The 25,747-nt window shown below is 41.8% G+C and overlaps 2 protein-coding genes across 2 annotated transcripts in view; both read left to right on the plus strand.

The window, feature by feature from the left end:
• Window positions 1-2,162: 2,162 nt before the first annotated feature.
• ccdc169 (coiled-coil domain containing 169) lies at window positions 2,163-10,645 on the plus strand (the record flags this gene model as incomplete). Its single annotated transcript, XM_083759146.1, has 8 exons — window positions 2,163-2,275; window positions 2,742-2,824; window positions 3,798-3,908; window positions 6,478-6,518; window positions 7,629-7,727; window positions 9,329-9,382; window positions 9,684-9,760; window positions 10,474-10,645. The coding sequence occupies exons 1-8, from the start codon at window positions 2,199-2,201 to the stop codon at window positions 10,643-10,645; spliced, it is 714 nt and encodes a 237-aa protein (XP_083615272.1). The 5' UTR covers window positions 2,163-2,198.
• Window positions 10,646-16,887: 6,242 nt separating this feature from the next.
• The window catches only part of dclk1a (doublecortin-like kinase 1a), a gene marked incomplete at its 5' end in the record, with an annotated part of 91,983 nt that continues 83,123 nt past the window's right edge, over window positions 16,888-25,747 (plus strand). The window contains 2 exons of the mRNA XM_083782725.1: window positions 16,888-17,185; window positions 20,121-20,470. Of these exons, the coding sequence (XP_083638851.1) occupies window positions 16,888-17,185; window positions 20,121-20,470 (648 nt within the window). The remainder of the gene's footprint in view (window positions 17,186-20,120; window positions 20,471-25,747) is intronic.

Genomic DNA, 25,747 nt, shown 5'->3' on the forward strand with positions numbered 1-25,747 from the left:
TGAGTAGATCTCATTTTAAGTTAACGCTGACCTGCTATGTGGTGGTGAAGGTATGGTGATGAAGTAGGCAACGCCACAGACTCTGGTCTCATGTCAGCCGTGAACGTGGCCCTGGCCGTGTACAACATCGACAACCTGGGCCTCAAAGCCCTTCTGAAGACCACCACCAAGGCTGTGGTCCAACAGCACCACCTAGAGGACGGAGACGGACAAGCAGCAGCGACGGCATGGGATGGGGAGCAGCAGCAGGCCCTTCTGAAGACCACCACCAAGGCTGTGGTCCAACAGCACCACCTAGAGGACGGAGACGGACAAGCAGCAGCGACGGCAGGAGGAGAGGAAAGATGAAGAAATGAAATAGACAGACCACCGAACATCATTGCCACTAGAGGCCGCTATCCACTGCACCCTACTCTTTGTATTTTTCATTGTTTTAAAAATGGTGGATATTTGATTTTTAACCAAAACTTGAGGTGTACTGTACTCAACTTTGACTTTTGACAAATAATAATTAAAATATAATTTCAATGGTACTTGAATGCATAAGAAAACTGTCTCTTGCATTGATTTATAAAATAAAAAGATCTAATAAACCAGTAAACATAAAGAAAGAAATAACATTAGTTCGCGAGAAACATCAGGTCAACACAAGATCAAGACACAAAGATATTTATGTTCTACCAAAAATAGAAACTAGTATGCAAGCCGAACTTTTATTTTTAGGGCAGTTAAATTATGGAACTCATCATTATAGCTGGGATTGCTTTTATTTATTCACTATTATGTTGTGATTTCAGTTTAGCTTTTTTTTTTTTTTCTAGTTTCTGTGGTCAGGTTTTCAGCTGGCTCAGGGAAGAGGACGACCCTGCCATGCATACTTTGCATAGTCCACTATAGATAGGTGAATGAACTATCTGTCTGTGGGCAGGCATATGCTGTGCCTGTGTGTGTGTGTGTGTGTGTGTGTGTGTGTGTGTGTGTGTGTGTGTGTGGTTGTATGAGTTGAGGATTAGAGGTATACTGTAGGTATTTTTGTTACGCTGTAATATTTGACTCACTGTTTAGTCGTTTATCATCAGTGCAATTTGAAATGTGTTTTTGAAATGAAATGTACTATTTTGTAATGTAATATAATGTATTCTTTAATGTTTTAATTTATTTCTGGACTCTTGGAAGATTAGCTGAAAGGCTAAAAGAGATCCAAATCCAAATCAAAATGTCTAAGTGTAGCAGAGTGACTCAGTGCCTCAGCCTGATGACTTAAAAGTCTAATATCTCCCCCGGTCCATAGCATGGGGATATCCCTTTGGTCTAGTGGTTAAGATATTGGACTTACACGCAGGAGACCCAAGTTTGAATTCCGGGTGTTTACATGCGTTAGGTTGTATACTGTATTTTGAGAGTTGGTCTGTGAAGGCCCCTCAATGACTTTCTATTATGCTACAAATTGAAGATCACTTAATTTTATGGGTAAAGGTCCTTTATGGACCTTTGAGGCCCTCCAGGCTAGGGTTTGAATCTGTTTGAATGCTTAGAGAGATTTTTATTTATTTATTAATTGAAAGTCAATTTAAGAGCAGTGAATCGGTTTAATTTCAATATAACGGTTTTCAATTGTATACTGTTTGTAGAGCAATAGCAAGTACATTTCGCCTTTCGGCTACATTGCATTGAAATGGAATTGCACCACATTCAAATAGATTTTCAATACACTGGAACTAATAATGAAATGGGATGAAACTAACTAACAATATTCAAACCGAATCAAGCAATATAAATGCAATGCTCAAGTTGCCATGACTTGGAGGGGCAGTGTTGTCATATAGGCTTGATTGATTGAATACTTTAACGGTATGCAGAAGAAAAGCACAGGAATTTCAGGAAAGTACAATTCAATACAAGGTCTGCTATTAGGGGATTTAAACCGAAGAAAGCCTGGCTTGTTTCCATTGGGGTCTGGGTGGATGTCAGGCAAATGTAATGGTCATACCACTGTTATTGGTTTATAAATCTTGAGCTTGTATGGGAGGCTGTAAACCGATTACTGCTGTCAATTGGTTTCCTGGCAACCACCTAACCAATCGCAGCAGACGTCCTGTCCACTTCAAGCAATGGGATCAAGACTACTGGTCTACAGCTGTCTCCATGGAAACCCAGGGAAACAAACTTTCCTTCAGTTGACTAACATCATCAAGAACATGGTGGGGGAGGCAGACTACAGTAAATATGACTTGACACGCCTGCAGGCAGAGCTGGAACAAGAAAGAGAAATGAAGTATGTATAGCCATATATATATGTTGATATATAGGCAACATGCATAGCAACTTATTTATGGAACCCACTAAACTATTACTGTAGAGTCTAGTACTGTTTGTGTGTGTGTGTGTGTGTGTGTGTGTGTGTGTCGGGGGGGGGGGGGGGGGGGGCATGATGTAGCCTATACTTCCGTGCCAGTGTCGTACCGAGAAATAGCAGATAGGTTCATCACGAGTCACAACGTGTCGGCGCAACACGTGATCTTGTATATCTGATATTTTGTGACTTCAGGCTTATGGTTTAAAATAGCAGATAAAAAAATGACATTCATAAAATCTTTGTCTTCTCGATGTCCTCACAAATATAGTAATACTGTGTGTGTGTGTGTGTGTGTGTGTGTGTGTGTGTGTGTGTGTGCACGCACACGCAAAAGTATGGTAGGTCTATTGTGAAATGCACATAATTATTGAATTGTTGATTTTAGGGAGATGCTTGAGGACTCCGTTACTGATTTGAGAAGCACCCTGTGTGAGCTACAAGAGAGACTGCACAGTGTGGATGGAGCAGGTGAGCCTTTTATCTGTGCTGCTTTGAATGTTAAAAAATAAAATGTAAAAACATGCCCTTAACCCATTGAGACATGAGGTCAATTCTACATATGTCTTCTAAATAGGCCTACTATGTTTTGTGAAAGACCTATATGTTGCTATGGTGCTCAAATGTATTAATGTCAAGGACCACCAAAATGATATGTAGCCTATTTATTTGCGGATCCCCCATTAATGGGTTAAGTAAAAGTCATGTAAAGCAGGGGTTCCCAACCACTGGTACTAGTACCACTAGTGGTACTTGTGCCCCCTTCTGGTGGTACACAGAGGAGTCTTCCAAAAAAGGAGAAAAAAGTGGAATGAAATATTTATATTACTACTAGTAGTTCTTCTGACCAAGCAATTGGTTGAAATAGGCTCTCCAGTCGTGCTGAAATGAGCATGACAGCACACCTAGCCGTTAATAGAAGTAAATTTTTTTAGAATAGAAGAGTTTTGTCAGAGCAGCAGCATTATTGGCTTAGGAATGGAACAAAAAGGGCAGGTATACGCTTCTGTATTATTATCAGTTATTATGGTGGTACTTGGAGAGCCAAATATCTTCTGAGGTGCATGGTACTTCAGTGTAAAAAGGTTGGGAACCAATGATGTATACAGGATTTGAACATGCCTCATTGTTAATTTGTTATACTTGTTTAAGCCCAGAATGATTGGATAATGTACAGGTTTTTATTGCCATTTTTTGTATTTGTTGAAATATTAGACCTTAATTGTGGAATGTGCACTAATGATGTTCTAATCAAATATACTTAAAAGTAATGTTATTTTTGTATTTTCTTTTACATTTTGGACAAAGAAAATAGCGTAGCCAATTTTACATGGAGGTGCCCACTCACTTCCTGTTACCATTTGATGCACAAGCATATGATGGTCGAATTCGCTGTACAATAACTGTACGACTGTTTTTATATGTCCTTCCTTATATCTTCCAGGCAACGAGTGGAAGACCAGGTATGAGACGCAGATAGAGCTAAATGGACAGCTGGAGAGACAGATAGCCATCGTTCACGAGAGACTAGAGGACCTGAGAGGAAACCCAATGGGTAGGCTATGCTTGAAACCCGATTTAAACCAAACATTCACCATTAATCATTCAGCCATTATTCACCATACTTTCAAAATATATTATCAATTTATTTTAAAAGCGAAGAGTTGCGTTACTTGTTTTGTTATAAAATATGTCATGTCAGTGAACAAGGTGTCTGCCTATCACCATCCATTCCATTAACCATGTTTTCAAATAACCATACAGTATACAGTACTTGAAGCCTACATTGCTTAAGGTTGTCCATCGTGTCTGATGATGACAATCATCATACTTGTGAGTCCACCTCATGTGGCTTTGTAGTCCAATCCGTGATCTACACACAAACAGAACCGGCAAAGCAGAGGTGCCCACACTTTTTAGACTTGAGAGCTGCTTTCAAAATGACCAGCTAAACCAGATCTATAACCACCAAAAATATATATTATTCCATTGCTGAAAGTAGTTACGTATTAGACAAATGCATTTTTTTTCCTTTTTTGTACTGATGTTTGTGCAAAACACTTTTGACAACTATTGCATTGTGGGTTTGAGCTGTCCTTTGTTATGTCAATCCAATGAAGTCACCTTAATTCAAGTGGCAGATGCCAAAAATATTTATTTATTTATTTAAATTGTATATTTTAGGGGCTTGTGGTCTACCTGCACAGCCTGTGTGATCTACTGGTAGATCACGATCTACCTTTTGGGCACCCCTGTGGTAAAGGCACTGACTGGGGGTGTGGTACTGGCTTCATGTCTCCGTTGATGTTTCCTGGTCTGGCGATCACCTCGGTTCACCTCACTCCTTGTTGGATGGGGTGTGGAGCTGCAGTGTCCTCCGGGTCGGATTCAGGCCGCCTTTCCTCATTGCAGTCTTTTAGCTGGTCTTCGCTTTTGCGGGCCTACTGCCAAGCGACGTCAAAGATTAAGCTGGCCATAGAGCACTATACGTGCTAAGCGTTCTTCTGGCATCCTAATGACGTGGCCTAGCCAGTGAAGTTGGTGTACTGTAGTTGGTGTACTGTAGCCTCCACACTGCTGCAGTTTGTCTAGCAGAGTTTTTCAGTGTGGGGGACTCTGTCCTGCCAGGATATCCAGGGTGCCTTTCACCTGATGCGGAAGACCTCAAGCATCCTGGCCCTGGGGTTGTGGCTGTAGTGTACAGGGTCCACGCTTCACAGCTGTAGATGAGGGTTGTCATACTGTTAACAACAGCCAGGTAAAAAGCTACCCTGGTATGCAGCTTACGGTTTTTGTTCTGGAAGACACTTCTCCTGAGTCTGCCAAAGGATGATGATGTTTGATCCAGTTTTGAATCTCCCTGTCGACACATAAACAAAAAAGGAATCCACTTTTATTCATGATATTTGCCAGATGGACACATGTGCAGACCACGGGGCAATAAGTCAGTCGAATTTGGCAGGATATAGATGTTTTGGTGGTTGGTTGCTATGTAGAATGAACCACAATCACTAAGCAGAGATCGGGCGCGGTGGCATTTGCTGTCACGTCACAGATTGGTCCTGGGTTCGATTCCTGCTGGGGACGCTATGGCCGCTGGGGGCGTGCTCTCTCCTCCACGTCATCAATGCCCATACCCAAGGCGGGGTTGGCGAAAGGGCCTTTCTGTGTGGAGTTTGCATGTTCTCCCCGTGTCCCCTAGGGTAGGTCCTACTCTCACAAAACACCATGCAGTAATCCTGGTCTCTAAACTACCTCCCCCTGGCCAGCCGGGGTGCCTGATGGAGGGGAAACGAACTGGATGAAATGTTCCTTCCATGCGCTACGTCCGGCCGGGGAAACTCCCCCCTGTCAGGTGAAAAGAAGCAGCATGGACTACTCATGCATAGAAAGAAGCATGAGGTCAGTCCGCTGCCCCCCCCCCCCCCCCCCCCAGGTTGGCAGAGGAAGTGTAGCGCCCAGGATTACATTAGATAATTGACACTGGGTGAAATAATGGGCATGAAATTTTGTTGAAAAAAAACTAAGCAGAGATAAAGTACCACTATGGGGACACCTCACACCTCTAAATGCTAGGAAAATGTGATGAAAGAAATACAGCATATTCAATGTTTTTATTGCAAAATGTCATAACAAAACTCACATGTACTCACATGTGCTGTCTTTATAGGCAAAAGAATATATTTTTTGTATACCTGCATGCATTTACTGTACTAATTACAAAAACATGTGAAACAAGTGATAACAACAATGTTAATGCCCATTCGCAATATCCTCTCATCTTTCAGCAAGAGTATTTGCTCCTGTGTTGTTTCACACCTTGATCTGTCTCTTAAAAACCAAAACTGTTACTTTTTAGGATTCAAACTCAAAAATAGCAAAAGTAGCAGATCTACAAGCTCAAAACGGGTTGTTTCACACTGTAGTGTGATCAAGTAGGGCATTCATTTACGGAAAAAAACACAAAAAGCAGCAATATCAATGTAAATGCTGAAAAGGAGCATTAAATGTGTTTAATTCAATCTTGACCAAAAGCAGTATCAAATGGCTTTAGGCTACTCTAGGAGGTAAACAAAGTTCTTATCAGAGCCAGCTGATGACATTATTATACTATTTCTCTGCAGATCGATTGGCCTCTATCCGGTCCTACGATGAAATGCCAGTGGTGAGTATAGTGCATAGTTCTTAAGCTCTAGTTTTAGGTGAATTATAAGGTGACCACTGCGGTGGTTTGGAAAACTGCAACATGATCGACATCATGCCGCGGTGATACTGATAATCGACTCACCATTCACCCCAACACAATTCTCTGTTTTTACTAACCACAGTTTCAGTGGTTACCTTATCACCTAAAACTGGAGTATGAATAGGCCTTTAGGTCAAAGTTATTAATTTCCAAGTAACAACACATTGCCTGCCATGCTTTAGTTGTGTATTAACAGCACTGCCTCTCTTTGAAGGTGCTTGTGGGGATTATGTTGACTATATTAAAAAATAGCAGATCTACAAGCTCATGTCACTGTGTGCTGCGAGCTTGTACATCAGCTGTTTTAGAATTGTTTTTGGAAAAATATCGAAAATGTTTGGAACTTTGGAACTCTTCTGGGGGACCCCAGCACAAAACATTATCAGAATCAGATAGGGGGGGGGGGGTCTTTCTGTTGATACAGAGCAGACGGTAATCACAGCACAGTAATCACTGATCACTTGATTATACAAACAACACACTAATTACATCAACACTAATTACATCACTTTATCACTCCACAGTCACACCCAGCAGGCATGCGCACTGTGTGTGTGTGTGTGTGTGTGTGTGTGTGTGTGTGTGTGTGTGTGTGTGTGTGTGTGTGTGTGTGTGTGTGTGTGTGTGTGTGTGTGTGTGTGTGTGTGTGTGTGTGGGTGGGTGGGTGGGTGGGTGGGTGGGTGGGTGGGTGTGAGTGTGCGTGCGCGCACATATACTTAAGCCCTCCTACACGTGAGTGTGCGTGTCTGCAAATCTGAACCACAGATGCTCATTCCTCTGTCCAAGTAACAATATTGTGATCTGGCAAATATCACAGCATGGATGGTAGAGGGCAGGGGCGTGCAGAGAATGCTAGAGAGGCAGGGGCTGAACTTCCCTGCAATTTTAGCAATTTTTATATAGCGTATCTACAGTACAAGTTTGTAGATATGCTACTTTTTGGTGCACAACCCCTGCACACTTTCATGCAAAATGTTGCGTTCAAGTTCAGGTGATTTCGGAAGTAGCTACTCACGTTGTCTTCTGCAGGACACACTGAGGCAGCGACTGAAGCTCCTGACCAACGAAAGGTCTGATCTACAGACTCAACTGATGGACGCTCGTCTCCGAATCGACCAGGAAGGAAAGGTCTGTCGTTCTCTTCACTGACAGAAACGAGGCTGTTTGTCAACTTTACACTTAACTAACTCAGAGAGTGTATCAATGTTCATTTGGTTAGCGCTGTGATTAATAATAATAATAATAACTTTATTTATATAGCACTTTTCTGGACAAAGTCACAAAGTGCTGCACAACAAATTCACAGGAAAATCGAACACATCCAAACGGATGCACAACAGCAAATCAAGAACCCACAGCAGAAAGCATATTCAAAGATACAGTATAAAAACAACAACAATGTAATAGATAAAAATAAAAAATACCGACAGAGTTCAGTGAACAAACATTCAACGGGGCTGGGGGGGGGATGCTTTTCTGAACAAGTATGTTTTGAGAAGAGTTTTAAAAGATGCAATGGTATCTGCTTGTCGGATGGTTAGCTGAGAGGGCAGGAGGGACAGAGAAAGAAGGGGGAGAGAAAGGGGGGACCAGATGTGAGGGCCGCGCAGCGGCCTGAACCTCTAGTTTTGTACATTCTCTGAGTTACAAATGGATGAATGCACACTGAGGATTTTAAAATCAAATCAAGTTTATTTTGAGTAAACTCTCTGTTGTAATCTCTCAAGAACTGATTCTGAGCAGTGCTACTGAATCTGTCAGCAGGGGCACTCAGAACGTGTGTACATTGTGGATTAGTGGAATGAACATGAGCGCCCCACCGGAAGAGGAGGGCTGAGGGCAGACCAAATGGGTCAACATCCTGTTATCCACATTCGCCTGTTATCCACATGCGCCCCCAGAGGCAAATTCAAGGAAACAGAGGGTGCTGTTTTTTCCTTTTTTTTTTGCCAATGGGTTGCCAGTTCCACTTCCCAGATTGCTGTACAGTTGGCTGGAATGGTGATAATCTGTCCAACAACCCCACATTGGTTGCTGCAGTTATTTCACCTTCAGCTCATCTCCAAGTTCATTGTCACATCACAGGTTTACACTACAGGTGTAAAGGAGTGGGCATATACAAGCTTCCAACATTTTGCGGTTTCAAAATAATATAGTCATAGAATAGAGACAGAAACAAAGGAGAAGGGTTAGATAATAGGATATCAAATAGGATAGGAGGTGTGAGAGGAGGTGTCAAAAATAAATAAATCTAAGCAATATATCACAGTTTCTTGTGCAGTGGCATCACTTAGCAGCAGATATATCATATACGTACGATAGAATATTATGGAAAGATGGTTTAACAACAACAATGGAATGTATTCATGTGAAAACATTGTCCAAAACGGTTAATACTTATCATTGGTTAAATATTACCCACAGAAAGTCTTAAACCTCTTTTAAAAAACTGCAAAAATAGCCGATCTGCAAGCTCATGGCGCGTCACATCGCAACGGTTTGTGAGCTTGTACATTTGTTATTTCTGCTACTTTTGCCTAACATTGTTGTTTGACAAAGTAGGGCATTGATTTATGAAAGAAAGAAAATAACCAAATGATGGACTATGGAGATACAAGATTTCTGCCTGGCAGCAACGATATACAGAACATACATAATGTGATAATGCCTTATTTGCTTTAATTAAAAAAATAACCAATGAAATTGTATACTTTTTTTTTTAATATCAGGCGTTCCACAAAACAAACGATGAAAGGCGAGCATATCTCTCGGAAATCGCCAAGGTAAGGATTTTACCTTGTTCTGTAAAGTAAAGTATTTGTGACTTTGTTTGGAAATAGCTCTATACAAATACATATATTATCATTATCAGTGTTGTTGTCATTGGGATTTGCCAAGTACGTTTGCATGTGTTGATTTGCTGCATTTAATCTCTTATTAAATCAAGATAATTAACTTGTAATGAAATGCTTCTACAATCAGGAGCCATTTCATCATTTGTTTTGGCTCTGACTGATTATGCATTTGCAGTGTCTTGAACTGTCCCTGACCAGAGTGTTTGCTTTTTTGTTTCCTTTTTTTTAGTTGTCTTCAACCATTGAAGTCAACAGGAGACAGTACTCCACCCACCCACGAGAGGCACCAAAGAGCCACCCAGCAAGGTCAGTAACCGTAATAGATTCATTCAGATTACTGCCAAGAATTGGGGAATATCCGGATTACTACAGTAGCATGTCAATTGTCAATTGACACTGTTTGACTTAATGTCAGTAGGATCACATCGTTCCAGCAGTGCAAAAGTGTGACAACAAGCAAACATACATTTAAAGAAATCTAATTTCTCTACACTTTCTCAACTGTACAAATAGAATGTTTGAAATTATATGCAGCATAGATATGTATGAATAACACACACACACACACACACACACACACACACACACACACACACACACCACATGGTCATGGGTTCAATCTCCCTGTAAATGAGTAGCACAGCTTGGGTGGGGCAAGTCATGCAGTATAAGTACTGGGAGTACTGATGTTAGGTGTTGCGTGTTGCGCTCCGAGCCTCCACTATATAGCCAGTGCATTGAAGCAGGGATAGAATCCTGCGTTCTCAGCTGATACCGACAAGTGACAATAAGCCTCTCCGACCCTACTTACTTACTTGCAGAGCCACCTCCCCTACGATATCGCAGAGACAGTTTGTTCAATACTTAAATTAGACAATTTTAAGATGATCCAATGCTTTTCTCCATAAATACAAACTTCCGCGACCCAGGGGATGAACGGGTGACTGGACTTCGGTAGACTATAGCACGTGTTGTTTGCATTTCTGACTAATAGAGCATTCAATTAATAAATCAAACAGAGAGAAGCAGACCGCCAGGATGTCAGAGACTCGTTCCAATAAGAGAGAGGAACAGAAGCGAGAGGGCGGAGCTGCACGCGTGGGAGGAGGAGGAAGAGGAGGAGCTATGATGAAGGCTGCGGCAGGAAGCAGGTTACCCGCGGAGAAGCATTCCCTGAAACCCGGTAAATGAAAGCCTGCTGTTTCACACCAGGTGGTGAGGTGATCATGAGGCTCGCGACACCAGTGTTGACTTTCGAATAAAACTGACGAAAAATGTTGTCGACTAGGCTACCTTTATTCACTGACGAAAACTAAATTAAAACAAAACTAAAACTAAGCTATATGATGACTAAAACTATGAATAAATATATTGACAATTTCGTCAACAAATAAAAACTAGACTAAAATGTTAAGGAGGGACTAGTGGAGAAGACATCCATAGAACTATAAAAGACAAGTAATTTTATGTTTGGTTTTCGGTGGCGTGGTCGGTAACGCTGTCGCCTCACAGCTAGAAGGTCCTCGGTTTGATTCCTGCTGGGGACGCTGTGGGCGCTCGTGCTCTAAATAGTAAATGGTGCATTTATATAACGCCTTTATCCAAGGCGCTTTACATAGATTGTGCATTACATTCACACACACATTCATACACCGATGGCGGCGGAAACCATGCAAGGCACCAACCAGCACATCAGGAGCAATTTGGGGCTCAGTGTCTTGCTCAAGTACAAATGGATAAACACTTTAGTATTTTACTGTGTATAATGGTTACCACATGGGACCATGATAATAATGTCCATAACCTATTGTACTGAATACTTTATTTAACAGTAATACAACAATGCTAAATGGATAAAACAAAAAGCCCTGAAGGCTTGTTTCCATTGTGGTCCTATGTATTCAATTCATCAAGACATATAAAGACATAAAATACTAGACAAGAAATCATCTTTTTCAAGCTTAGAAGACTTGTCTAGGTCCAGTTTGCAAATTGCAGAAAGGTCAAAGGTATAGGAGTCACACTTTTTGGTGGCTGGTGGTAGGGCATTCCATGTTTTGGTGGCATAATATACCAGTAGTAGAATGAATTAATACCCATGTTTGGGGATTTAGATAGATAGATAGATAGACAGACAGACGGACGCCCTAATTGATCATACTACAGCGTTAAAAAGCATCAAAACTCAAAAGTAACAGAACTGCAAGCTGGAAAATCGACACGTTTTGAGTTTTGAATCCTGAAAAGTAAGAGTTTAGCTGTCGGGTAGAAACCTTGTATCTCCATTATCCATATTTCAACTTTTTGTGTTTTTTCATAAATTCATACCATACTACATCATGCATTGCAAGTGTCACAAACAAGTTGAGCGGGTGGTTTTTAAAACAATAAAAAATGAATTGTTTGGGACATACAATGTTTTCACCCGTCAGCAATAATATATTATTCTGTATGATTCTGATGTATTGAGACAAAAAGACGTCAATTATATCCTTACATGTCAAAGAAGACTTGAGTTAAATTGAGTATAAAGCCTTAGTTTGCAGTCCTTGACAATCCCCTTGTCCTTGAAATCCTCCTGTAAATGTTCTGAAGATCCGCCATACAGTCTTCTTCACCTGCTCCCTTTTCCCCGGCTTAATTTAGACACGACCACGTTTCACATCCCTCAGTTTGTGACGCACATGGTGGGCTCCCCAAGCGCATCTCTCTCCCCAAAAATAGAATAATCTGTGGGTTCAATGCAGTGCTTTTCACACCCAGCAAGGCACTCAACTCATCCTTCCTCATAGGAACACAGGACTCGGTTGCTCTCAAACATTTTCATGAAAATATATTTTAATCTCAATGAGTATTTTAACCTGGTTAGATAAAGGAAATTATGTTGATGTCAAGAACACCAAAATTAATAGGTATCAATAAGCTGCGGACCCCATGTAAGTTGATTAGATTTAGCACAAAGTTCTATATGTGGGGAGAGTGTCTGAAATGAATAATCTTTATTATACAATCTCTCATTACCTCAAAGACCCCCGGAGGTCCCCAGACCAGACAGACCCCATGGTGAAAACAGTGCCTTGTTTTCATCATGCCATGTTTTTATTTTAGATACAGTAAGGCCTACTGCATCTAAATCACGCTGTATCACTCAGACTCATGTGAGGCCACTGGAGGTCAGAGTGAGAGACCCCAGGGTCCTTCACCCCTTTGGCCCGCTCTGTAATCCATCCCTGTCAACGCTAGGCCATTATAATTGTTACCACTATATAAAAATAAAGGGATAGTCTGTGTTTATGTTGACAGAAACTTCTACCTTTCGGCTATACCTGATGAATTACAGGCGATTGGCAATTTACCTTCCATCTATAAAAGCACAGGGAATCTATCACCATCTGCTTATATCGACTTTTTAGTGAAAATGGCTGTAGATATAACGGCTCCCTTTGGAGAATTGCCAACCCATGTTGCCTCTGTTCTTTTGCCGAATCAAACAAAATGCTCTTTTCGCATTAAATGGGAGTTTGTGAAGTGTTGACTTATGTCAACTTATGTGTTGACTTTAGTGTCCTGTGTATGTTGGCTGGGCAATCAATCAATTGATTGAGTTAATCAGCAATTAGCCATTGAATAAACAAATGCATTGTGGGAGGGACAAAATGTGGAATGCCCTACCAACAGCCATCAAAACGTATGTACACATACTTTTATTGCTCCTAGTCTTAATAAATTGTATACACAGGAGTCAGGACAGACCACAATGGAATCACTATAAATGTATCACTGCTCGTTTTGCAAACAGGCTTTCAATAGAGGGCGCCAGAACCCCAGGTATAGAGCTTTAACTATGGCTACTGGCTGTAAGTGGTTCACAATATACACACAGGCAGTGGTGTAAAGTAACTAAATACATTACTCAAGTACTGTACAATTTTGAGGTATTTGTACTTTACTTATGTATTTCTAAATAATTATTTTACTTCTACTTCACTACATCTCAGATCCAAATAACTACAATTATTTGAAGCCTTTAGTTACCTTGCAGTTTTGGATTATTAAAGGTTTTATGACATTCATTTTCATTTATTTTTCTTTTTTCTTTTAGGTTTTATGACCTCAATTACACCCAAAAAACCTGAACTTTGAACATTCAGTGGATTTTCTGTGGTCTGAAGTTTTCTTTGGTTTTTTTGGACCTTTTGAGCTACAATGAAAACAGGCAACACAGTGAAACAGTGACATCTGCTGGCAAATCCCATTGACATATATGCGATTTGCAGTAAGTGATGTCACTTACTGCCAGCAAATCAGAGCACCTGTTTGAGCCAGAAAACCCCAGATCACAGAAAATCTACTGAATGTTAAAAGTTCATGTTTTTTGGGTGCAATTGAGATTAGAAAACCTAAAAAACAACAAGAACAATTCCAAAACCTTTTTTTTATGTCACAATCCCTTTAATACAAAACATACATTAACCAATAACCACCCTGTATATTATATTTCATCCATTAAAAATAACCTGAAAAAAGCTCAGCTCAGCACAGCAGCACTGAGACCATGCAGCAGCACTGAGAGACCATGCAGCAGCAGCAGCACCACCAGTGTAAACATTGGAGTAGTATTACATAACGTTTGTAGCCGCACAGCACACGCACGCCTAAAAGTCAAACGATATCACCATCATCAATCAGTATCAGCTGACAGATGATGAATTGATCCGATGCAAACCGGCGGCTGCAGAAACGCACAAACATTAGGCCGGGCGCATGCATTCCGTGACGCACAATGCTCAATCCTGCTAGTGTCCAGCACGACGAGCACGTAATCGCAATTATTTATTAAATAACACCAGCTCACGGCTCACGCATTTTGGGTGGGGGTGTATCCAGGCTTATTAAATGTCATTGTCCCCCCGCCCCGGTCGGCAGAATGAGGGACGCGTGGTTCTGCAATCTGCATCCCAAATGAGAGGGGGTGTCAATCAGAGTTGCCATGTCCTCTTATTATAAGCGACTTTGGGCTTGTTTTCTGTAAAGTTGGTAGATTGATTTATTAACAGTTTGCAGAATTACAGTACATTTCAAGCACAAACTCAATACAAAGACTGTTAACTGTGAGTGGACGACCCAATTAAGCAATACACCATGTTCAATTCATCAAAACATTTAGAGACGTACAAATAGACACTTCCATATAGTCAAAGAACAGAACATGAATTCATCATAAAGGAAGCAAAAAGGGAAAAGAAACATATACAGTGAGGGGGAAAAAGGTGGGGGGGATTCAGATTTAGTTTCGAATTGCAGCCGTCCGTACGTGCCCTTTGAGAGCGGTTTTGAAGGAGTCAAGGGATTCACACGTCTTAATGACTGTTGGTAGGGCGTTCCACATTTTGGTGGCATAGGAGCGAAAATAATTTAGTCCCTTGTTTGTGCCGAATATGGGTTGTACATGGTTTGTTGCACTCCCTCTGGTGTTGTGGGTGTGGACTTCGTTAACATTAAGGAAGTATTTAGACAGTATTTAGTAAGTATTGGTGGTGTATCGAATGTTGTGGACCAGACCCATTGCAAGATGCTGTATTCTGTCGTCGACCCTATTTGTAGGCCTCTGTCGTAGGCCTATTTGGAAGCCAGTGGCCACATACATTAATTTTGTGTTGTTAAAATGAAATATATATTCCACATTTTTCACATTTATTTTTGAAAATAGCCTATGTATGTTTAAAGGGCAAAGGACGAGCTTCTTTTGGCCCAAAAACAAGCCCAAAGGTTTTTGGCTTGTTTTCATAGACCTTCCATACTCTGTTGCTTTTTCCCCCTTGCAAAACCTGGCAACACCGGTGTCAATGGAAATCACGACAAGAGGAGAGGTGAAAATGGGAGGGGAGGCAAAGCAGCTGCTGCCCAATCAGCCCTAGACCAGCCTCTTCTGTTGACAACACGCACAGTCACGCTTGCTTTATCACACGCGTGCACGCACTCACACACGCACTGCACTGGTGGACTGGTGTGGTGGTGCTGGAGCCCATAGACAAGTGGACAACAAAGGGACATACGCAGCCAGCCAGCCGGACAGGACCGCAGGTTCCACACAGACACACAGTGACTGACTGCTCACTGAAACTAAATTACGAGTTCACTCAAAACTGGACTGAGGAGGTCACTGAACTAACTGCGTTTCTTTAGTGTTGCTACCCGAATTTAGGTAAGTCTGCTGTCGTCAAGGTGTTTATTTTATTTTATCAGAAAGACTGCATGCTGCAGCTATGTTGTTGAATTGTTGGACATACGGTCTTTTTCAGAATTGTTAAGTTTCATTGTCCAGTAGCAGTGGCACGGTGGCACCCCTACTGAATAGGCATATAGGCTAGTCACTGGCTGAGTGTTTGTAAACAAGCACAAAAATATGGGTGGTAGCCTAGTCTTAATTAAGTACGTATAGCCCATATAGTCTATCTGGTGGTCATATATCTATATGACCATAAGGTTTATTTTCTTATTTCAAATATAGGCTAATTAATGCTCCGTATTCTATGATATTTTCTTGACAATTCATATTCCTAAATTTCGGATTTTCAGTTTGCAAGGATAAATTGAGAGTATTATGCATATCTGCTATTGTTAAATTGGTCAAATAAATCAACCAACCAACCATAATCATTCAGTCAATCAATCAATCAATCAAGTAGGCTACAGGGCTGTTATGCCTTCCCTACCACGGGCAGAATATTTCAATATTCATAAAGTTGGAGATAGAGCCAAAAAGGCTGTTTATTGATTAATCTTGACCATTTGCATGTCAATCATCAGCAGTCTGGCTAAGTCAATTTGGTTCCATATAGGCTACACTCTGTCTCTGAGTCATGGTTGTGTTATACTGCAAGTTAAAACGTTTGAGAACCATGTATGCTACTGCAGGTAGGCTATAGTCGCTTAATTTCCCAATTCCGACAAGAACTGAAAAAGCACGGTCGGACGGCCGGGTATAAACTTTTCATGCATTAAGAGGCTGCTCGTGACAACATGATATCCGACGAACTGAGTCTCTGGTCTGAATGAGTCCACACGCACGCAGCCGTCAGGGCTTAAGGAGCTCTTAATCTGTCATTAGAGGGTTATTTACAGACGCGGACAGACACACAACCAAGAAGGAACCCTCCGTCCTTTAAAACTGACCTGTGTTGTTTATTTATTGGACCAGTGAAACTTTTTTTTTTTTAATTATTTATTTAATTAATAGCCTATTTATTTATTTATTAGCCTATCCTCCGTGTGTTTTATCTCCCCATCAGACAGACGGTAACCATAGGCTTGACAGTGACAGCTAGCCTGCATACATACATACATACAGGGGGATGGAAGACGTGCCGGAGCATTTCGACGAGCGCGACACAACTCAGCGACAGCACGGCGGCCGGAGCACCGGCGCCAGGATGAACGGCGTGCAGAGTCCCACGCACAGCGCCCACTGCAGCCTGTACCGCACGCGCACCCTGAAGGCGCTGAGCGCCGAGAAGCGGGCCAAGAAGGTGCGCTTCTACCGCAACGGCGACCGCTACTTCCCCGGCATCGCGTACGCCGTCTCTGCGGACCGCTTCCGCACGTTCGACGCGCTGCTGGCGGAGCTCACCCGGTGCCTGTCCGACAACGTGCACCTGGCGCAGGGCGTGAGGACCATCTACACGCTGGACGGAGTCAAGAAGGTCACCGGCGTCGACGAGCTGCTGGAAGGTAAAAGGATTTAGATTGATTGAATTACTTTAATAGTTTGCAAAAAGTAGGCTACACAGGTAGAAGCTAGGCTAGTAGCGGCTACTTAATACTTATATAATACACAAAAAAGCAAGAGGGCTTGCTTCCACTGTGGTCCTCCTACTATATTTCAATTCAATACCTGCACATCATCATAGTCAAACGGACTAGTTATGAGTTTATATAGATGGGCTTGTGTGTGTGTGTGTGTGTGTGTGTGTGTGTGTGTGTGCCAACAGCCATGATATGACACCACATATTGACAACACAGTTGCTCCATTGAAAATATACATTCCAAACTTGGGGGTTTATGGTCAACCATTGTCTTTGTGATACTGACTTCATGCACCTTGACTCTCAGTGCTTGTCTTGCTATCACCCTACTTGGCCAATCCAGCTAAGTAAGCATAAACACTTACACAACGAAGAAAGGTCTGTCCTCAGTTATCACCAGTGTGATTCAGATGAAGAAAGAAACAGGGGGCCCAGGCCGTAGCGTAACGGTCTGGGCACCGGACTGGTAATCCAGTCGCAGTGTGCCGCGGGTTCGACTCCCGGACCCGACACGGCCTTTACTGCATGTCATCCCCCCATCTCTCTCCCGTTTCCTGTCAGCCTACTGTCTGTCCCTTCAAAAATCAATAAAAGGCGTAAGCCGCAAAAAAAAATATCTAAAAAAAAAAAAAAAAAAAGAAAGAAACAGGGCAGAATGAAAGGAACATTCTAGGCCATCTAGGGAGTCATAAAAGATGCATTTAACAAGAAAAGCTGTGTCTCTTGAAAGATAAAGGTGGGTGGCTACTGGCTAGCTGAATGTTAAACATCAGCAACTGCTACTTGTTGCTATGACCCGTGTGGGGGGGGGGGGGGCTGACTGGAACACTATCAAATGTATGCTAATAATCTCTCCTGATTGGCTGAACATTTTCCAGTTTATTTACTATAATCTGATGTAATCAGGAACATGGCATTTTCTGAATTGCACATGTATTTATATGCATTATATATTATGTATACACCCCTGGGAGAAATTTCCACGAGACATTATAAGCCTATCAAACTGTATGTTATAGGCAGGCCTACCTACAGTATGGTATACCGGTATACCGTAGAGCTTCCATGATGGGCTACCAATTGCTCCCAAAGCGGCGTCGAAATGGCTGCTCACTGCTCCTATTGTTATAGAGGAGGACACATTTCACGTATGTGCAAATATACAATGATTAAAAAAAACATCCCAGAGTGGGGACCACAATTATTATTACTTGTCAGGGCACTAGGCAAGCTTGATGTTATGTAGTAAGGTAAGAAGGCCTATACTTAAAGGTATATTCAGTGATTTCACTCAAAAAACCTTAAGTTTCGTTTTTGGCTGTGGGACCCAGCCCTTCGTCCAATCAGGATAGAGAGTCAAAAACGAAACCTAAGGTTTTTTGACCCCCAGGGGTTAACTGGGGACAGGGAGGAACTCCTTATATGGTCAGCACACTCTATAGTAGGGAGGATTATAACAACAAAACAAAAAAATAAGTGATATTTGAATTAAGTGAAATCACTGAATATACCTTTAAATTAGGTTTGACCTGAAACATAAAAGCAGTTTTGTGTAGCAACCTCAGACTGACTCCTTTTAAGTAGTCACTGCGGGGACACTGGTGTGCCTCTGAGATGATACAATCAGCCTATTGTAAATGTAATCATCTATGAACCTGTATGTAAACAATGCTCTCAAGATATTTGATACAAGCCCCATTCAAGCTGTTGCAAAGCTTGTCGAATAAGATATGAGATCAGAAAACGGACAGTCTCTGATGAGACATTGGGTTGTTACTTCGTTACTGTAGCTGCTTTTAAGTGCATTTTTGTAGGCTATAGCACATTTCAACAATAAGGCAATTGAAAGTCCTTAACACCATAAGACAGGATTTGCACAGAGCTACAATGAAGGGTTTAGCAGCAGAAAAGAAGTGCATGTGTCCTTGTACATGGTCTTGATACGTTGGGAGTCCAGTCTGTTTCTGTTTGCCTGTTTACCAGAGAAGCTTGCACCTTACAATGGGAAATGTGAAAGTACTGTACACAGACAAGACATCTCATACATATTAACCCCATTGATTATCTACTAAATCTAAATGAAAATTTGTACCAAAATCATGGCACTGCATCTTTATTTAAAGTTTAAATGTATTTCCTCTCCTTTCTCAAATTTCCTCATATTTCATAATTTCTTGTTACTGTCTGCTCCTCAAACCCACTTTAGTTTTTTTTACATGATCCTTTTAAATTCTGTTCACAGGCTACTGCCTTCTTTTGTTATTAAGTTAGCATTAAGTTAATGAAATGCCAACCCGTTGGGGTAGCATTTCATTACTTTAATAGCAAAATGTGAATATGGTGAATACCCCAAGCCCCCAGAGTGGCTTGGAAACGTTCGAGCCGCTCAACCCGTCTGGCCAAAGCTGGAACTGCGGGCGGTTTTGCTCGTGGATGTAGCACGAGCAAAAGAGTGTGCAGGTGGAGTTTAACACAGGTCACTCGTTCATGAATCTCGGGCACCCATTTTGTTGCCCAAGCATGTCTTCTATAGAACCATGTTGCGCATTATTTTGGTTAATAGTTATTTTAAGATTAATGAATATTTGAAGTGATCAAACTATAGCCATAGATTAAATGTTGAGAATCATCTTCCATAAACATGAATGGTCTCAGAAATATAACAAAAGCAAAAAGATGAATGCCTCAACTCTGTTATTTCTTCAACTGGTTGCAGTTGGTTATATGTATGTAGAACAGCAGCAGCATACTGTAGGTTTAGAAAATACCTAAACATCATTATTAAACTTTCACTCATGAGATTTTATTTTTGCTTTACTCCATGCCACCCTCCCCTCCTCCACTGACCGCTTGCTCTCAGGTGAGAGCTACGTGTGCAGCTCGGTCGAGGCCTACAAGAAGCTGGATTACACCAAGAACGTCAATCCCAACTGGTCGGTCACCGTCAAGGCGCCATCGGCAAGCGCCCGTGCGCCCTCCTCCCTGGCCAGCAGCAGCACCATGGGGGCCGGGGGCCAGGAGATCAAGGACTTCATCCGGCCCAAGCTGATCACCATCGTGCGGAGCGGCGTCAAGCCCAGGAAGGCTGTGAGGATTCTGCTCAACAAGAAGACGGCGCACTCCTACGAGCAGGTGCTGAGCGACATCACGGACGCCATCAAGCTGGACTGCGGCGTGGTCAGGAAGATCTACACCATGGAGGGAAAGCTGGTGAGCAAATCTAACTTTTGTTTTCTTGTTAACATGATGCCTTGCAAAGTGTCTTCTGTTCTTCTATCCTAACATCTAAAAAAACCAAAAAAACAAGTAAGCAGTAAGCAGAGTAATTTCTCTCTCTAGTAAGCAGAGTAATCTTTCAGTGTTTCAAATAGTGCTCTGTTGAACTTTGTAATAGTGTGCAGCATGGCACGCTGATTTCTGAATGGCTTTTACATTGACAACCATCAACTGCTAATTGGCAGCGAGCTTCAAACTGTGTGGGGTTTTGTTTATTTGAAGCTGAAGAAACTGCTTTGGCTTTTGCCACATACTGCAACTGCATTGGTGACATGTTCTATTATTATAGGAACTAGAATGAACTGGAATAGATCTGCTGCTGGTTAATGAGATTTGGTTGTCATGGTCTTTGTGTGAAAGAAGGAGTTAAAAAGTATTTATTCTCCCACGGTGGCTTTGCTGCTGATAGTACAAGGCTCATGATGGAAGTGGAAAGAAAATAACCTCTATAAAGACTATTACAGATAAATATTACATGAGCGTACTCTATTTTTCACATATTGCCCTGATGTCCGTGTATACAAGACTATTATCGTCTCTGTTGGGTGGAAACCTCATATGTCCAAAACTGTTACGTTTCATGATTTCATGAGAAAAAACAAAAGAAAGAAAAAGTACCAGATCCACAAGCCTTTGTTTTGGGGCTTTTTATACTTTTATTGATAGTGAACACACGGGACACGTCAAAGGCCATTGGGCTCGGGAGTCAATTCCGCAGCACGCCGTCCGGCTGGCTTGGTAGGGCATTCATTTATGAAAAAACACAAATATGGAGATAAGAGGTTTCTGACTGACAGAGCTGGTATAATGACAAAGAGGGGTGTGTGTGTGTGTGTGTGTGTGTGTGTGTGTGTGTGTGTGTGTGTGTGTGTGTGTGTGTGTGTGTGTGTGTGTGTGTGTGTGTGTGTGTGTGTGTGTGTGTGTGTGTGTGTGTGTGTGTGTGTGTGTGTGTGTGTGTGTGTGTGTGTGTGTGTGTGTGTGTGTGTGTGGTCTCAGGATTGTAGGTTGTTAGTGACAGGCTTAATCTTTATTTTCAATTTACTCCATCAACACGTCACATAGGCTACTGTTAGCTTTTAAATCTGTCTCTTGCTTGCCTGCCTGTCTATCTGATTGCCCTTCTGTATTTCATCTGTCTGTCTGTTTGGATGACTATTGTTCAGTAATCAACAACAGACAGATTCTCATCTCTTCATCATCAGAATGATAACAGATTGGGTTTTATGTCAGAATGGTGTAGTGTAGTCAAACAGATTGTGTTTTATGTCACCATCTTGTGTCCTAGAACATCTAAATGATGACTAATGTTTTGAGCAAACTAAAGGCTCTTCAAAAATTAATATATCCTTTTCTCACTGACCATCATCACAAGTATCATGAATCATGATCAACGTGATATGAAAGTAGCAACAGGAAACAGAAGTTGGACCGAGGGAGTGGTTTTGTCCGGGCTCCCGTTAAATCTGTGGATGCTACCTTCAAGACACCGAATCTTTTAGGGCACCACTTTCACCCCTGTGTCTCATCAATAAGGAACCTTAGGCGGAGTGATAGGAAGAAAGGGTGGGTGGATGGCTAAAATTGGAGCATGTAGGGCCTTAAGCCCACTTGTATTTTCAGGTCTGTCCCTATTGTCTGTGTCCCACAAAAGTAGATCAATCACAGCGACCCACATGACTCACACAGCTCACCTCCCGTTGCTGAGCTCATGTTGGCACATTGGTGTCATTGATGCTTCATTCACAACTTGCCATCCATAGCTACAGGCTGCACTGAGAAGCCAAGCCGGTAAACCTATGTTGATTATATATAGTTAATTAAAACTTAAAATAATTGAAGGTAAAAAAACTGTATTGGGTATTTACAAAACAAACAAAAAATTCCTTAGTTTTCATATAATATTTTGTGTGTGTGTGTGTGTGTGTGTGTGTGTGTGTGTGTGTGTGTGTGTGTGTGTGTGTGTGTGTGTGTGTGTGTGTGTGTGTGTGTGTGTGTGTGTGTGTGTGTGTGTGTGTGTGTGTGTGTGTGCATGCATGTGTGCGTGTGCGTGTGTGTCGCTGTATCAGCTTGAACTGTGAATCAAGTTTTTAAAAGTAATGTATACCAGCTCAGTGGTTAGTGTTTGCCATGATATTTTGAGGTCTGGGTTCAATCAGGGTCAATCCCAGAGTGGGGGGGACTATAAGACTATAAAAATGTGACTCCAATGCCTCCCTTGCTTGCACTCAGCGATGGTTGGATTGTGGATAAGTCCCCCCTGCAACATACTAGCGTCTTGTCCAGCGGGTGTACAGTATTACTATTTGCACATGTCCAGGGGATTGTACAGTACTTGTACATCAAGCTGCCTCAAGCCACTGAAACAGGAGACGGGATGGGCTCTGCCCCTATTGGCCACATTGTTCTACTTATACTGTACTTACAGCACAGTACGCTTTCTTGAGTTTTTATTACACAATACGTTTTTCTGATGTTTTTGAAACTCACCCCAAGCCTTAACCCCATATAGAAACTAATAGATTATATACCAAACTAAAACTAAGCCTTTTCGACAAATAAGAATGCCACTAAACTCAAACTAAATACTGAAATGCAAAACAGTAATAACCTTGATTAGAGGGGATTAGACCTCATCAACGTCTTTTTTTGCACAATGATAACTAGCTAATTAGCATTAGCTCTAGAGTAGAGATTACACAGAATGAGTGCTGTTCTACCCCAGTTTAGCGGCCACCCCCCCCTGGTGTGATTGGTATCTAAGACTATTATGAGCAATGCTATTTTTAGACCCAGCATCGATCTGGCCCGTCGGCATGGTAACCAACACACTCTGCCACATGGTGTGTGTGTGTGTGTGTGTGTGTGTGTGTGTGTGTGTGTGTGTGTGTGTGTGTGTGTGTGTGTGTGTGTGTGTGTGTGTGTGTGTGTGTGTACTATGTAGAGTGATGGTATGTTATCAGTTGGTTTATTAGTGAGGCACTACACCGTCTCCATGCATTTGATCTTGCTTACTGTAAATCACTCTGGATTAAGAGTGTCTTCATGTGTGCACGCATCTAGCTACAGTATGCATGTGATTTGATTTGTGTGTGCACTGCATGGCTGCACTCACACACCTCTGCATTTGTGTATGTGCTTAACCACATTTTCCTTGGCTTCCTATATTTTGTCCATGTCATTATAAGCAAAAATATTCAAAGATGAGAATGAGTGGAGTGGATGTGCATCAATAGAAAGAACAGTGTTAGAGGAGTTTTGTGCGGGTTTGGCGTTGTGCTCTGTGTGCAGGTCCATGCATACAAACTTAAAGACACATTTATTGTGACAGGTCACACCAGATAAGCTCAAGGCAAATTCAATACCCCATTACAATGGGGCTAATCTATACAAAATTGGGTAAGGGAGAGAGGGAGAGTTTACTTACTAGTATTTATTTTTCACAAAATGCCTAAATTAATCTATAAATATATATTGATTCGTTTTTTTAAGACATCCTTAGTTAACCCTTTAGAAGTCATTTGTTGCTTTTAGTGTTCTTATTCTGTTTTTCAGTTTTATTTTTTTGAATTGGATGTATTCAGAAAGGAGGGCCTCCAATCCATGACTTTCTGAAATAGACTTTTAATGTTGGTTTAGAGCCTAATTAAAAATAACCTGTTGCCGGACAAGTCTATGGACTTTAATGTTTGCTTAGGGTAGTAAATGACAATGCAAGACATCATCTGGCTGATTTAAATACTGCCCTCGCTGCGCCCCTCACTTCAGTGATTTTGAGGGGCGCTAGCCCCTCCTATGTCCCTCCTATGTCCAGCTTTGAGGGTTTGTGTAAACACAATTTGCGTCCTCACTTTTGTCTTCAATGTTTGTGTGATTGGCATCGGCCAGAATGAGATGATGTATGATGATAAGAGCACCCCTCACTTCACACGGGTGTGATATTTTATTATTTGATCTATTGTTATATGTTAAATTATATAATATATTGTTCTACTATTTAGTATTTATCCCCTTGTATGGTTCTGTTTTGTATTTTTCTCTGTTATGCTCAAGATTTGCTCAACATTTCCTGAAACGTAAACCGTTTTGGGACATACAAAGTTTCCTGATAGCAACGATACAGAGTTTAACCACTTAATCCCTATTTGACCGAAGTTCCTCAGGGCACTATGCTAGTGAATTTCTGTTTTCACTGAAAATAGCACAACTACCTGCATGCTATTTTCCGCGAGAGCTTTCCCCACAATACAGATTCTTGGCACTGGGGTTTAAGTGGTTAAGACTCTATACAGTAATGAAGGCAGGAAGAGAAGTACCGAAGGAGGAGGGAGGAAAGGAGTGGATTATATGCATTCCATACTGTTAATGACATGTGGAGCAAGCTACAGTGTATCAGGTTATAAGCTGGAGGTAATTACCTGAGAGCATGCAGGCATAAGGTGTCATGAACTGTGTGTGTGTGTGTGTGTGTGTGTGTGTGTGTGTGTGTGTGTGTGTGTGTGTGTGTGTGTGTGTGTGTGTGTGTGTGTGTGTGTGTGTGTGTGTGTGTGTGTGTGTGTGTGTGTGCGTGTGCGTGTGCGCGTGTGCGTGCGCGATCAGTGATGTCATCATCTGAGTCCTTTCAGTCATTGAGCTTGCGGCTGATGTGGATTTCTGGACAATATGTAGACTTCAGCTCCTACATTAGAGGGAGGAGGGGAGGGAGGGAGGGGGTTGCATTCATTAACCTCTGTAACGAGGCCAAAGGCAGCAGGGAAACTGTACATTCTAACCTCCTGCCCTACTATTTCTCTCTCTGGTGATTGATACTGGCCTAATATGTGAGAGGGCCGTGTGTTTGTCAGCCAATGCCTGGCTTTGTGTGCCCACTGCCCAGCCGTGACAGCTAAGTCTATGGACTTTTTGTGTTTGCTCTTATTCATGCCCCCCATGATGTCTTGTGGCAGCCAAGTCTATAGACTTTATATGTTTGCCTTTGTGTGTTCCCACCCATGACGTCATGTGGCACCCGAGTCTAGATTATTGAGGGGCGCTAGCCCCTCCTATATTCAGCTACAGTATAGCTATTCAGCTATAGCACATCGCAATTTTTGTCTTACACAAACATTAAATTCCCATTGACAATGAATAGACAATTTACGTCATATGTAGACGAGCAAATCGGCTATTTGTGTCCTATTTTTGTCATACACAAAAATGGATGATGTACGATGA

Source organism: Protomyctophum parallelum (assembly GCF_964188405.1).
Source record: "Protomyctophum parallelum genome assembly, chromosome: 1".
NCBI lineage: Eukaryota > Metazoa > Chordata > Actinopteri > Myctophiformes > Myctophidae > Protomyctophum > Protomyctophum parallelum.